Source organism: Nycticebus coucang, chromosome 10 (assembly GCF_027406575.1).
Source record: "Nycticebus coucang isolate mNycCou1 chromosome 10, mNycCou1.pri, whole genome shotgun sequence".
NCBI lineage: Eukaryota > Metazoa > Chordata > Mammalia > Primates > Lorisidae > Nycticebus > Nycticebus coucang.
The window spans coordinates 17,452,779-17,468,753 of NC_069789.1; the positions used below are offsets into that span (position 1 = coordinate 17,452,779).

A 15,975-nucleotide genomic window follows, 5' to 3' on the forward strand; every position below is an offset into this window, starting at 1 on the left:
GCTTTCTGATCTTCACTATGGTGGCTTCTGCTGCTCCAGGACCCCTAGGGAGCCTCTCCAATCCTCTCCAGCAATGAAATGCTAAAAATGTCCTATAGGTTACTTTTGGGGTGGGAGGGGACTCTAGAGGAAACATGAACGCTTTTGATGTCTTTCAAAACCATCTTCTTGTTCTTAAACATTACAATGGTGGGTTTATATTCACAAGGAGGGCAGCCATTCTTTGAATTCGTGGGTGCCAGGGATTTTAAGTTGATGTTTTCCAGGAAGGGAAAAATTAGGGGACCAGAAATCCCATATCCCATAGATGGGCTGTTTCTAGGAAGGGGGAAGCGGCTCACTGTAAGAACAATAGGAAGGAATTTGAGGGGTGTGTGATAGGTAGCTCAAGAAGAAAAAGACTTTACACTTGGTCTTAGCCAAAAGGCCAAGAAGTGATAGAAGAAAAAAGACTTTAACAACAGAAAAATCCTACTTGTACTTGAGCCCAGGATTTTAGACTACTGAAGGCTCAGAGAAATAGGAACTAAGGGTCTCATTAGAAAGGTGTTTCTGTTTTCCTGCCTGTGTTTTATAGGGAGCCATTGACGTCTGAATACTTATGCATTCATCCTGTGGCTAAAATGCCCATTTGCAGCTCCAGGTTGGTTTGCTTTGGAAGTCTCTGCTGGGTCTGGGCCATCCTACATTGGTTTCTCTATTGAAGAATTATACCCTGAAGGCAGTCAATTTCTTCTTGACCCAAATCTTCCCAGATATTCACAGGGAGATGGGTTTTCAAAGCCTTTGTTGTGTTTATCTGGCTGATATGAAGCTGCACATTCTGGTGGGGTGGTACTTTGTTATCACAAGTGCATGGTCATTAATTAATGCCCTTCCCTGGGTTTATGGTCTCTGCCAGGCTGCAGAGGGCCATTTCCCCATTTTACAGTTCGACCGGTTAAGTAATTTGCTTTGGGCTTTGTTACAGAGGAAGTCAGCAACAGGACTCAAGGCCAATTTTAGCATGCACTTCCTCAAATTGTAAGAGCTCTTTTCTTTTTTGGTTTCATTACAACTCTCCTCTGAGCTTTTCCGAGGACTCTGGAAACAATTGATGGTTATTGGCCCCAGTTCAGAGATGTTACAGAAATTGTATGGGGGCCAAGTGGGAGCTGGGGAAATCAGCGAGCCAGGCTCCTCCCCACTGTGAAGTGGCTCCTGTGGACTGGCTGTTCTGCCCCATAATACCTGCATGATTTTTTCTTTCCTGTCTGCATCCTGTCCTGCTGGGGTACTTTCTGCTTCCTGTGGAGTTTCCTGAGCAGTATCGCTCCACACTGACTTCTCATCCCAGCTGCTGCTTTTCTGAGCAAGTCCCTGCCACCAAAAAGGCCCACAGAGGACCTGGAGATGTTGACTCATCTCATGCAGAGTTTGAGTAGCCAGTGTGAGAACACATCTGGGACAGAAGGAATTAGCAGTGAGACATAAGGCACTAGGTTAATTTCATTTGCTCAGAATCAGGTCTTCAAAATATAGTGTAGGATTAGGGACAAAAAAGTGTGATCAGTTTCCTCACCCATCACAAGGGGTGCAGCCTGACACTCCTCTAACCAATTAAGTTAACAATAAAAATGCATGACACACTTATTTAATCAAAGTTTTATATGAGCCTTCAGAAACAAAGAGCCAAAGACCTAAGGAAAACTGTACATTTTAATGTCTAAGTCTAAGAATCGGCAGCTATGAAGAAATGTGATGGGACAAAAGGGTCTGATCTAGTGGTGATAGATGGGTGGGGGAGGGGAGCACCAGCAAGGCCTGCCCATTGGTTTTCTTCTCTGACTCTGTAAGTAGCACTCCTTCCTCTTCAGGATGGGTCAGGAATGAAGGAATGAGGGCCTCCAAGGGAGAAGGGAGACAGTGACCTTTCCAGGTTTTACAGCTTGCTTTGGGGAAGAGGAGTCCTAGTTTCTATGAAGCTAGCTTGGGGAAGAGAAATTCTGGTTTCTGGAGGTTGCATCTGGAGTTGGGAGACATGAGGGCAGAGTACCAGAGACGGTGCTTCTGAGGCCTTCTAATCTCCTTCAGCGCAACGCATGCAGCGTGCCAAAGCACCTTACTTTGAGGTATCATGTTCTAAGACCCAATAGAGGCTTTTCCATTCCTTTTTACTCAATTTTATGTGAAAAAAAAAAAATCTGGAAAAGGGGGGTTTAAGATAAAGACATGTGTCCTCATCTTAAACTGATTTCTAATTTTAGAAAAATCTCTAGTGGACAAAAGTGCTTTCTATTCAGTTGTGGCAGGTACGGATCTGAGTTTTGTCTTCGTCACTTACTGTCTCTGGTAGGTGACCATTGAAAACTCCCTCTGGCTCTCTGAGAAGAATGTCCCAAACTACATGATCTCTTGATCTCTCTTCCACCTCCAAATTTATGTGCTGAGTAGGGGAAATAATCACTTAGCTATCTGTCATCTGGTTGTATGTCTTTGGGGAGAAAGCAAAGAGCTAGGGCATGGAGGAAAGTTCTACCTCCACTACATTTTGGAGTGCAGGCAGTCCTTGAGTTACAAACATCCCACTTACATCCAACTTACACTTATGAACGGGGGCTATTACAGGTAATAGGTAAACGTACCTAACAAGCCTCCAGAATCTATCTCGTCCATAATCTGGGGACTGCCTGTATTGCTAGTCCTGCTATCTCACCCAAGAACAGAACAGTGGAAGCAATCAGAATGCAAGCAGGACTGGTAATTGGATAGTTAATTAAAAAGTAAGAAAAGGCAGAGAATCATAAAACATGATATTAATACATGTGCATTTTAAACCTTTTTTTTTAAATGAAAATGTACATATTCATTTGTTGATCTTTGGCTATACAACCACAGATTTTTCTCTATGGGCTTTTTACATCGCCCTTGTGATGTGAACCTCATCTATCATGTGTCATCTACCATTTTTAGTTTTAGCGTCTTTAAGGTAGACTGGTAATTTCTAGGGCACTTGCCATGCAATCCTCTGTCTCCTCCCTCCCACTCTTAAATATTACTGAGTCTTTACAAAGTTTTTAACTTTTTTTTTATGGGGAGACAAATGCTTTCTTTTCACACTTTCATTGCTTTATATAGTATTTAATTAAGCTATGTAATTAGGACTTTAAATACACCTGGCATAGATAGGTTTAGAAGCCAGCATAACTTGAGCAACAGGGACAGAAGTACACCAGTTCACCAGGTCCCCATCCCTGCCCCAGCCCTGCTCACCACGGTGATGGAGGGAGCAGGGCCATGGGACAACCTGGCAGTCAGTAAGAGAGGAGTTTCTTCTATAGTTGGTGAGCTGGCTCCTGCTGGTTCTCTCAGTTAATTAAGTCATCAGCGTGTCATCCTCCTCCTCCCGCCAGAGGGAAGGAAGTAGACTCCTGTGATCTGCTGGCTTCCTCTCCTTTTGGAACATTGTGGAAACAGCTCTGTGCTCCAGGGCCTAACTGTGAATCTTCTTCCACTAATTAAAAATAGTTCTGCACTTCTGAGGAAAACAACCTCAGGGCTCTTGGAGACCACATTCGCCTTGGAAATTTCTTGTCATTCACTGATGAGGACTGAGGGATCAAGAGCAGAATGGTCACCACCTGGATGGCAAGGACTCACAGTGTTTGCAGCATAGGTGGCTTTATACACTGAATATGCAGTCTTGCCCTCTGAGTAGCCAAGAGACTTTTAATCTAGTGTTTCCCATTTCTGGAAAATGAATGCTATTATGCTGAGGTTGCATCTGATTTCCACGTCTCTTGGGGGCCAGGGCAGTTAAAGAAAGGAGCTTCCCATCCCCCCATGAGCTAGTTGCAAGATGTTCACACCCTTCACCCTGGGAGCAGGTGGCCAGCATAGAATGCAGTTCAATGAAATGCCTTCATGGAATTATCTTACCTCATCTTACTCAAGGCCTTCTTCACCTCCTTTTCCAATGAATAATGTACTGTCTTTCCACTCTGTCTATGCTGGTATTTTTGCTTTGCCAATTTGGCCAACACCCCTTCTCCCCATGTAGCACTGGAGCCATTGCATATGGCGGAGCAGATCTCATTTTGCTGGCGTAATTAGGAGCCCAAGGCCAACAAACTTGAGTAACAGAGTGAGAAGAAGAGTAGTCCTTTACTCTTTGTCATCTGAGGCATGCATTATAGCACCTTGTGAGGGGAAGAGGAGATACCACCAACTTGAGTGTCCCCATCTCTTCCCAGTCCACTGCAGGTACTGAAACTATATAGAAGAGAGGGCACGCTCTGGCTCGGAAGGGCTGACATCCAGAACCATGATCAAACACTGGCACTTAAAAACAGGAATTATCTTAGTCTGATAGTTGCACAGTTTACAAAAAACACATAAAAGTTCAATTTTTTTTAATATAAAATAAATGGGGGTGAAGTTTAGGATTTGAGCTTGTTCTTATAGTTTCTCCCTTTTGTAGTTCAGTATTTCTTAGCAACAGGCACCTCATGGAGCAGGTTCCCTTCAAAGGAATCCCCCCAACTACTGTCCATTTTTATTTTCTTATACAAAATGGTCTTAGGGATTGATGTCACTGTCCCCAGAATCTGAATCCTGTCGCTAAATGGAAATTATTTAGGTATTACCTGATGCCATGAATCTTATTTACCAACAGTTATTTTTCTCAGAAGGGTCTGATGGAGTTTGGTTTTGACTGACATTCAGAAAAGCAATCCAAACCCTCCTGAGTGATCTTGTCACATGAAACACGGCTTTTCAAAGATCATCCTTCATGTACACTGGAAACTACAGGCCAGTGAACCAGTTATCAGGCAATTTCTTTTTTATCAATTTGTTTGGTTCTGTTAATTAGCTTTATTCAGAGCTTGTTTCTCCAAGTCTTCTTTGAAACAAGCATGCAGATACTTGAAGACAGTCCATTGCTTGCTCTGACTTAAAGAGGTCTAAATATTTCAGTTGCTTTCCTTACCACTTACAACATCTGGATGCTTTCGAAAGAAATATCCACTTACTCCACTTACTCAGGGTGTAACCATATAATTTGGATATTTGGATAAATACTTGTATTATGTGGAGTAACAAAGATGTGCCCCTAATGCCTTAATTTATGCCTCTCTGCTTATTGACATTTACACAATGACTGCATTTATGTAGAAAGATGAATATTTATTATAAAATTGATTTCAAATAGATGTGAAAGATATTCTTTGTGTTATGGACACACATTCATATGAGGCAAATATTTTTTATGTTGACCATATTTCAAAAAGAAAGAGAAATCTATATAGCATTTCTGAACTGAACCTGCCAAGCAAATATTTTGGGAAATAGCCCAAAGGAACGTGTCTAAGGCTGTGATTTTAATACCAAACTAAGGAAATGCTTTAATGCATCCACTAAGCCCAGGGATGGCAGTAATCACATCTGGTTTAGCTCAAGCTGTGAAAGAGGGAATGAGACTCAGTGTAACCAACATCATGAGGCTCAGTCCCATTTGTGGCTCATAAGTATGTTGTATGTATGGTTTTTTATTTTTTAACTTTTTAAAAGCTGAGATACCACTATGGCTTGACAATCTGTAAACGCAGATGGCTTGGCAACAACAAGGAAGACAGGGCTGCTCTGTCATCTGTCCTTTCTTTATTGTGTAGCCTGTGACTTTCACTGCAGGAATTAAATATTTTTGTGTGTAGGCAACTATTGCTGATGCCTCATTATGTGGCCGAGAGAAATTGGGATCTGAGTGAGCCAGCTGAGTTACAGCAAAGAGTATGCTGTCCATGATGAAGGCTCAAGCTACAGGTATGCAGAATTGGATCTTTCCCCTGAGTGCAGACCCCTGACCAGGGTAGCTCCAGCACCATGCACTTCCCAAATGGAATAGAGACTTAAAAGTTACCTGTTCATTTTTCTCAGATTAATCTTAAAACCATAGCAGGACTTCTTACTTTAGTTATGAGATTTTTCCTATTCTATTGATCAACACTTTTGCAGACCTCATACTGTCTAAAGAAAAAGCCCTTTAGAATGACTTTTGACAGCATTTTAGGAAATCAAATTGTTTGAATAACCTTGATCCAGTGACTTAACCCAAGGTGTAGCCTGTCTGCTCAGGTTTGTGGGAGATCTCCACTGATGAATGACATTTCTAAAAACATTTAATCTGCTGTGGGTGGAAGCCTTTTCTAAGTAGAGCCCACAGCCCAGCGGCACCTGCCTACCTAGCAATTTAACTCAGTTTTCTATTTCACATGCATTTTTCTATTCAGAGTAGAAATAATAGATAATGATTTCCTCATCACTAGATATAGCCTGATACCAGACACTTGCTCTTATCAAAACAGTCATTATTATTACATAATATATTGCCTATTCTTTGAATATAAGCTCTGTTTTTTTAAAAAAAAGTGTTGATATTTTCCAAATGTCACAGGCAGAAAGACTTAGTTTTGCTTGTGGGAAATTTAACCGAGTAAAAAAGTCCCTGGAGACCCTGGCAGGGCATTTGCGACTGTTTTCTCACCAGAGTGTGCGGGATAGACCTCTGCTCAGGTTAGCAACCAAGTGCTTTTTTTGGACCTGAGCATACACTTTTATAGATAAATGTTTTCAGAAAGTTACTTTAATGGGAAAATCCTGCCCAACAAAGGAAGTCCTATTTTCTGTTTTAAATCACACTCTCTGAGTTGGCCAAACAAGACAGACATTTAACATCAACTCTAATTCAACACAGCTGAAAATTTCTGTCCAGCCATTCAGGCCTACAGGTTTTGACCATGAGGTGAGTTAAGCAAATTATATTTGAAATATTGCCTGGCTGAGTCGGCGCTACTGGGTCATACCCACGTGGAGGGACAGTAGGGAAGATTGTAGGGCTTGTCTGAGGCCAATGAAAGACATGTGTGCACAGCAATGCCGGGCGCCATGCAGGGCCTCACGTCCTCCCCAGCCGCAGGGGAATTGTCGCAGAGGAGGCTGTTCCTGGCCTCACTGAGCAAGGGCATGTGGGCAGCTTTCAGAAAGGCTCTTAGGGCCACTGTCCCTGCCTGGCTCCTCACACACCTTGCTGAGAGCATTTCTTAGATAACACAGTCTGAGAAGCCAGGTGGCTTCTTCAGGACCTGGAAGAGAGAAGAGACCACTTTTATTGCTTTATCAAGTATTACTGAGCATCTTTTCGGAGTGAGGCAGGTGCTACTCACTGGAGCTACAGATGTCGCAGGATACCATTCTGCTATCATCCAGTAGGAGAGACAGGCAGTTAGACACACAGGGAGGAACCTTCTCCAAGCCAGAGTTGGGTGGGGTGGGAGATTCAGGCTTGAGATGATCCTGGAGGACATGGAATCTGCAGGGGTTTGAAGGGGGAGTGTCAGCTAAACGGAAGAACTCAGCCATTAGGCCGTTTACCTCTGGCAGCAGCTTTTCCTTCTAAACCATGGGAAAAACAGTTACTCCTAGGGCTAATGATGGGATGGATGTTTAGAAAGGAAAAAAAAAACATAATAATTTGAATTGCTGAAAAGATTCTCTGACAGGACAAATTACTGGGGAGTTTTCAAAGATACTTTGAAATGCCAAACAACCTGTATGTTAAATAATCCATTCAGAATTGCAAATCCTGCACAACTCCATTTCAGCTGGAAATCCCAGGGACTTTGTAGTGGGTGGCATTTTGGGTTATCAAGTGTTGGTCATGTAGTTTTTTTTATTTTATTTTATTTTTTGGCACATTTTAATTTAAAAGTTAAATGGTTGCAATAGTCACAAATTGCACATGGATGTTAACCCAGGATGTGAAGAGCCAGCGGACGTGGGTTCAGAGCAGGTTCATTTGGAATGTGGTAAGAAGGAAAGAAGAAAGTGGTAAGAAGGAAAGACGAAAGGCTTGCATCCTCCCATGTGCCCGCCTGCTTTCCTCCCTTTCCAGCCTAATGTTTTCTGTGCAGGTGAGGGATGGGTGGTCCCGAGCTCGCCACTGCACCCCCGGGTGCCATCATGGCCACCTCCTATCAGCATGCATCTGGATCCTGGTGGGAGCACCATCCTCTTCTAAGGCTGAGCCCTCCAGCAATTAAAACCCAACTGCACAGAGTTCTGAGGATGGACAGGGAGTGACACTGTGTCTGCAGGTGCTGTTCAACTCTCTGGTTAGTTTCCATCAACACTTGGCCCAAGTCACATGACTCCTTGAGCCTCTTTTCTTGGATGTGAAAGAAGGAATTGAACTAAATGGTTCCAAAGAATCATTTAAGCACCCTACCCACTCCAGCACTCTCTGTTTCTAGGAATTAAGACCCCCCCAGGAAAGCTGGTGGTGTCCAGGGGGCTGAGATGAGTGCAAAGATGAGGGGCTACACTTGTACTGCAGTTCTATCTTGGGGCCTCCTAATACATCCAGTTTGCAAGTCACAATTTTAGCTTAAACAAAATAGCAGTATTTTCACAGCTTTTATAGAAGGACATTTTTTTTGAAAAGAAGTTTTCCTTTATTTTAAAACAAACACGTAAACAATCTCTTCAGTTAGCTCCTATTTTCTTGATTTGTTTTTAAGTTTATCTGAAGGCTTAGCAAATAAAACAGAGAAAATTAGAAACTGGGATAGGGTTAACAGTTAAGACCCTTGCCCTCTCTCTGCGGAGTAAAGCCTGAAGCTCAGTGGCCTAAGAGAGCACACTCAAGCGGGGCTCTCAACTCGAGAGAGAAACCAAGGGTAGTGTAGGATGCATGGTGCTTCCTGTAGGGACTGTAGCATACAAATACTCACATACCAGGAGGACATGACCATGAAATTAGGCAGGAATTGTGTCCTTCACTCTAGGCACTGGGTGTGCCAAAAAGCAGGTATGAGAGCCCCAGAGACAGAAATCCTTTTATTTTTATTTTTCTGCCTCTCATGATGTGAGCACCTTGCCATGCTGAGTGTACACTAAAGAAAGAGCCATTTCTCCCAAAGTTGGAAGAAAGTGAGGCTTTGTGTGTCTTATTGTAAACAAATATGTTGGACTCACTGTAGTATGTCTTTCTGAAGAATTTTCTAGGAAATTCTAAATTTTGACTATACTTATATACACACATACACCTCTCCCTTCCCTCCCCCCAAAATATCTGCCTATATTGTTTAAAAACTTGCACAACGAATCAGGAGCCAAGGATTTGGGGACCAGTGAGCAGTGGCAATGGCTGCTCATTGTAATATCTTTTTTGCATGTCCCAAACTCATGGCCATAGTTCCAAGCATAGTTGGGAGCTCCCCTCCCGAATCTAGTCTGAGTACATGCACGTTAGTGAACCTCAGTGGTCTAGTCCGTCATGGGAATTGCTCCCGAAGTGCGGACAATGAGGATACTCTTCCCAATACAGTTTACAACAATCCTATCCATCCATGAAGGGTCCTGTGCAGGGAATAACCTGTGTAGCTCACTCTGTCAGCTACTATGGATGCATTCAGATCACCCCAAGATTAGCGACGTAAATAACTATTTACAATCTTCACAGATCTATAGAACAGGCATTGGGATGGGGCACGGTGGGGAGGCTATCTCTGCTCCACAATGTCCTGGAGCTGGGATCCTTTGAAGGCTGTTGACTGGGGCCTTAGCGGGGCCTCCCCATTTGACATCTCCATACAGCCTACTGAATGCTTGGGCTTCCTCACAACATGGAGGCCAGATTTCAGGGCAAGTGATCTGCGAAAACATGTCACTTGTTATAACTGACTTCTGTATGTGTATGTGGAGGTGTACGTGGCTTTGCAAGTAAGGCAGTGTTACCTCTGCTGTGTTCTATCTATTGAAGGAGGCTTGGGAGCCATACAAGTTCAAGAGGAGAAGTAATGAACTCTGCATCCTGATGGTGGAGAAGCAATGTTATGAATGGGTGTGTTGCTGAGGCCACATACGCCTGGCACAGCATAGAAATGGATGAGAGGGGGCAGCCCGGCCCTGACTTAGGGACAACAGGCAGAACCTTGATACCGCACTGCCCTCTGTGGTCAGACAGCATTTCTTTGGACAGAGCAGAATTTTTATACAAATTGGTAGAAATATGTTAATCTGCCCTATCATCAGCTATTAATTCAGCTGAGGTCTAAATTAATTCTACTGCCAAGATTTTAAATAACAGCATTATAGTGAAGTAATGAATCCTTCAAATAGTACTCACCCAGATCAAATTCAGTTCAGGATCAGAATCTGTCAGGCCAACAAGTAGTTGTTTCTGCAGGAGCCTGAGAGAGAGAGCCTGTAACTTGTTTTTTAAAAAACACTCCACAAGAGAATGCCTGTTAGATGTTTTGTTGCTAGACATGGGACCTTAAGCTCTCCGAATTTGTTTTCTTTTGCCCTTTCTTTGTGTCATTTTAATCTTTAAAAACCTAACAAAGAAAAAAAATCAGATGAATTTCTTTCATACTTTTTCATTACAGTTTGAATCAGTGTTTGGGGAATTTTTTTTCTAGATTATGTTTTAGAGCTGTGGAGAATTCACAAAAGCATAGAAGAAAAAATAAAGACCATTCCTCAAAATAATAATTGTAAATGTTTCTTGCTTTGCCTATTTATGAGTATTTTCTCATCATCAAATATACTTGCATTAAAAAATGGCTTAAAGGCCGGGTGCAGTGACTCACACCTGTAATCCTAGCACTCTAGGAGGTGGATGGATTGCCTGAGCTCACAGGTTTGAGACCAGCCTGAGCCAGACTGAGACCTTGTCTCTAACAACAGCTGGGTGTTGTGGCTGGCACCTGTAGTCCCAGCTACTCGGGAGGCTGAAGCAGAGAATCGCATGAGCCCAAGAGCTTAAGTTTGCTGTGAGCTATGATGCCATGGCATTCTACTAAGGACCACAAAATGACACTCTCTCTCTCTCAAAAAAAAAAAAAAAAGCTTTAAATGACCAAATACAAATCTAATGTACCAGAATTTATTTTAACCATTCCCTTTCTTACTGGGCAGTTATTTCCTCTTCCTCATAGTTTTAATGCCATTATATTTGCATAACTAACATTTTATATTTCTGTTTAACATGTACATATGATTGGTGTTTTTCCCTGCTTATTACAAAGGCTAAATAAAAATTATTTCAGTTTAAATATATAAATTATTTCTTTTTTGATAGATTCCAGGAAGTGGAATTATTGGGTTGTAGGTTATGAACAATTTAAAGTGCTTGTTATCTGGGCAGCACCCGTGGTGGTCTGTAGCACAGTGGTTACAGCTCCAACCACATGCACCAAGGGTGGCAGGTTCGAACCTGGCCTGGGCCAGCTAAGCATCAATGACAACATCAACAAAAAAATAGCTGGGCATTGTGGTGGGCACCTGTGGTCCCAGCTACTTGGGAGGCTGAGGCAAGAGAATTGCTTAAGCCCAAAGAGTTTGAGGTTGCCGTGAGCTGTGATGCTTCTACCCACGGCAACATAGTGAGACTCTGTCTCCAAAAAAAAAAAAAAAAAAAAGTGCTTGTTATAAAGGAAACAAAAGATCTCTATAATGAAAACTATGAAAGCCTCAGAAAAGAAATAGCTAAAGATGTTAACAAATGGAAAAACATACCATGCTTGTGCTCACGACACACAAGTTAAAATGTCCATAAAGAACTTGAAAAAATAGTACTTAATTTTATATGGAATCAGAAAAAAACCTTGAATAGCCAATACATTACTTAGAAATAAAAACAAATTAGGAAGCATCATGTTACCAGACTTCAGATTATACTATAAATCTATAATGATTAAAACAGCATGGTACTGGCACAAAAATAGAGAGGTAAAGAGGATAGAGAACCTAGAGATGAACCCAGCCACATATTGTCATTTGAACTTTGATGAGCCTACCAAAAATATTCAGTGGGGGAAAGATTTCCTATTTAACAAATGGTGCTGGGAAAATTGGCTAGCAACCTGTAGAAGACTGAAAATGGACCCTCACCTTTCACCTCTAACAAATTCTCACTGGATAAAAGATTTAAACTTAAGACATGAAACTATAAAAATACTAGAAGAGAGTGCAAAGAAAATGCTTGGGAAAATATTTTATGAAGAGGATGCTCCTGAGAATTGAAGCAACACCAAAAATATACTACTAGGATCTGATCTAGCAATATAGGATCAGAAAACAGACAGCCTTCAGAATGGGAGAAGATTTTTGAAGGTTATGTTTTTGACAAAGGTCTGATAACTAGAATCCACAGAGAACTCAAACTAATCAATAAGAAAAGAACAAACAACCCCCATTTCTTTATGGTCAAGAGAATCGAACAGAAACTTTTCTGAAGATGACAGGCGCATGGCCTACAAACACATGAAAAAATGCTCATCATCTGTAATCATCAGAGAAATGCAAATCAAAACCACTTTCAGATATCATCTAACTCCAGTAAGATTAGCCCACATTACAAAATCCTAAAATTGCAGATGTTGGCATGGATGTGGAGAAAAGGGAACACTTCTACATTGCTGGCGGGACTGCAAACTAATACAGTCCTTTTGGAAAGAAGTATGGAGAATTCTTCAAAGAACTAAAAGTTGACCTACTGTTTGATCCTGCAGTATCATTACTAGGTATCTACCCAGATGAACAAAAATCATTTTACAATGAAGACGTTTGCACCAAAATGTTTATTGCAGCTCAATTCACAATAACCAAGTTGTAGAAGCAGCCTAAATGCCCATCGACTCATGAATGGAACAAACTGTGGTATATGTACACCATGGAATACTATGCAGCCATAAAAGAGGGAGACTTTTACATCTTTTATGTTTACCTAGGTGGAGCTGGAGCATATTCTTCTTAATAAAGTATCTCAAGAATGGGGGAAAAAAGTATCCAATGTACTCAATACTATTATGAAAACAATATATACACTTACATATTCATATGAACGATAAAATACAAAGATAGTCCAGAAAAGGGGAGGGGAAAGAGGGGGGAGGGCAAGTGGATGGAGGAGGGAGGGTGTTTGGTGGGAGTTCACCTAATGTGCACAATGCAAGGGTACATTTCAGAGCAACTAAGAGTATATTACAAATGTCTTACCACAAAAATAAATGAGGCGATGGTTATGTTAATTAGTTTGATTTAAACATTCCACATTGTATATCAAATCATCACATTGTACCCCATAAATGTATGCCATTATGATTTAATAAAAATCAAGTTTAAAAAACTAAAGTGTTTGTTATGTGGTCTGAAATTGCTTTCCAAAATTTACACCATCACTATCAATCTGCATATAATTTTAAAAGGAAAACAGAAAAACAAAGTATCTGTTTGGAGGGGGATGTAAAGCTATATTTTTAATTTATTTATTTAATTCAGCTCTGATTTCATATTTGCAGTAGCCTGAAGATGAAGACTGAGTTATGTGATTTCATGTGAGAATGTTTTAACCTCCTGGGCTTCCCGTTTGGGTTGAAGTGTGTGTGGGGGCAGGTAGTTCCCGCTCACGCTGGACTTTTCTCCTTGGGTGGCTCGTGGTTTCACCATTGTCAATCATTTTTCTCCAGATGTTCTTCTTCTTAGTGTCCCACATACTTCGTGGGTGACTGGGGTATTACTCTTTGCCCGTGGGCTACACTTCGTGCGATCTGTCTTCCCCTAAGTCTCCACCTTTGAATAATAATGTTGCTGCTTTTAGGATCAGGGAAAATACGTATCTGAGATTTTCTGTATTTGCAGTCTTCTTATCGCCGTTACGGCCAATTTTGAGCAAACCTTCATGCATGCTTCACATTAAAGCTCATTTAATTGTGTCCATATGTTCTTGAGACTGCACGTTACTATCACTAGATCTCTTTTCTTTTGTATGTGTGTGTATATACACTTAATTCCGGTAAACTAGACTTTTCCAATATTTATAGTAGTGACTTATAATTCCCATTAACACTGTTTTAATCTAATATAATTGACATTTGACACATAAACTTTAAACCATTTTGGAGCTAATATAGTAAATGTCAATTTATATACCTGGATTTAATTGTTATTCACAGGCTCTGATTAGAATGATATATAACAAGTGATCTCCAAGGACTTTTAAACAGTAAACATGGTCTCACCTGGACACTTTGTTGCTATTTGAGTATTAATTACAGCTTTTATAGTAACCTTCCAGTTTAATCTTAATGTGTATCTTAATTCTTTCTCTTTTGCAAAGTTCTTTTTAGTATACCTTCTAAGCTTTTCATAATAGATTGGGAAAATATTATCTTTACATTTGGTTAAGTTTCATTCTGAGTTCATTTCTTGTCTCTACCTCCCATTATTCTAAGAGCCTATTTTCTATTTTCTATTCCAGTTTTCTTGAACTTGTTTATTCACAAGTCCATGACCTTCTGTATGCCTGGCATTCCAACTGGGGCCTTGGGATTTGAATGATTAATTTACGGTCCTTGCCTGCGAGGAGTTTCTACTCACTCAAGAGGACATAGTACATGTCAGAATGTCTGCGCTGTGTGGTGGGATAACTACTTGGGAGCCTTGAAGAGGTGGCTGGTTTCAAAGAAGAATGAAGGAGAATGAACAAGTGGAAGACCAGGGGATTAGTCCAGCTGGAATGTTAGATTGCATTTAGAGAGTAGAAGGGATTCAAAGGAAACATGGGCCTTGTCCAGGGTTGTAGAAGGGCAGGGTTTGGACTCTGCTCTGTGGTGTTTTTGTGCAGAAAAGTGACATAAAGAGGGCCCCTCTCTGGCTCATGTGTGAGATATACCTTTGAAGGGGAAACATTTAGTAAGTTTCACATGTACCCTTGTAAGATGCACCAAAACTTACCAAACGTAGAATATAAACGTCTTAACACAATAACCAAGAAAATGCCATGAAGCCTATATTGCAGGGGAAACATTAGAGAAGGGAGTCCTAAGACTCACCTGTTCTTTCATCAAACCCATCAATACTCTACCACGTGCCAGATACTGCACCAGGAGCTAGAGACCCAGCAGCGAGGAGACATCATCATCCCGACCTCGCACATGTGTGCTCCAGCGTGGTGGTGGGTGCAGCATCAGGGACATGCAGTGCACACCTCGTGGCGTTTAAAGTCTCGTTAATATTCTAGCCTTCTGGGAGTGGGGCCATCAGTGTGTAAAATAAGGGTTAGTGCCCGGTTAAATTGCTGTGCCTCGAAGAGAAGAGCCTCTTGCCCTTCCAGGTCAGCCCTGTTCTCCTTCTGTTGCCCACTCACTTTTGTTAGGATTCTCATTTAATTGTGAGTTTGTCCATGGATGAAGCTGAAAGAGCCAGGCTTTTCCCTTGATAAAGCCACTTCTGGAATTGGTATACTGGAAGCCGCGTTTTGAAATGACCAGGTAAGGGAAGTGGCCTGTGGAACTGCGTAGACACAGCTCACCTTTCGGTGATAACTTGAAATGGATTCGTGTCTTCTCAGGAATGACTCCTGCTAGAGGGAAGACAAGGCCGTAGCACAATTCTGACAGGTGCAGAGGTTGGGAACTCTTACAGGATGTCTTCCCTGTTCATACTGCCTGTGTTCGTGGCCTTAAAAATGTCTATAGCTTACAAGTGATCTTTCTTTTTCTCCTCTGCCCAGGAATCTCACTTCCTTTCTGCAGAATGTGGAGAAAAATGTGAAGCCATAGGCAAGAAGTTATTGCACTTAGAAGACCAGCTTCACACGGCGATCCATAGTCACGATGAAGATCTCATTCATATCCTTTTCATCGTGCAGATTAAGCACCTGTGAGGGTTGTTTTGTAAAACAAAGTCTTTTAAAAAACACAGACAGAGTTTTTCCATGCCCCAAGCAGATGAAAACAATACCCGCTGCTGGTATTTATAGTCCAGCACACTTCAGATCTCTGAGATGATCAAGTATGCAATGTTTTCTCCTTAGCTTTTGGTAAGCAGTTCAGTGTTTCTGATTATTGCACCCAACCCCCCAAAATTAGCCATGAAGTTCAGACACACACGTAATGCAGCAAACCAAAGTGCAGTTTTCAGGGAGGGTAA

General features: G+C 41.5%; 1 protein-coding gene across 1 annotated transcript in view; it reads left to right on the forward strand.

The window, feature by feature from the left end:
• The window catches only part of LOC128596349 (disrupted in schizophrenia 1 protein-like), a 48,634-nt gene extending 32,925 nt beyond the window's left edge, over nucleotides 1–15,709 (forward strand). Inside the window, exon 3 of the mRNA XM_053606024.1 lies at nucleotides 15,557–15,709. Coding sequence (XP_053461999.1) covers nucleotides 15,557–15,709 — 153 coding nt within the window. The remainder of the gene's footprint in view (nucleotides 1–15,556) is intronic.
• The last annotated feature ends 266 nt before the right edge of the window (nucleotides 15,710–15,975 follow it).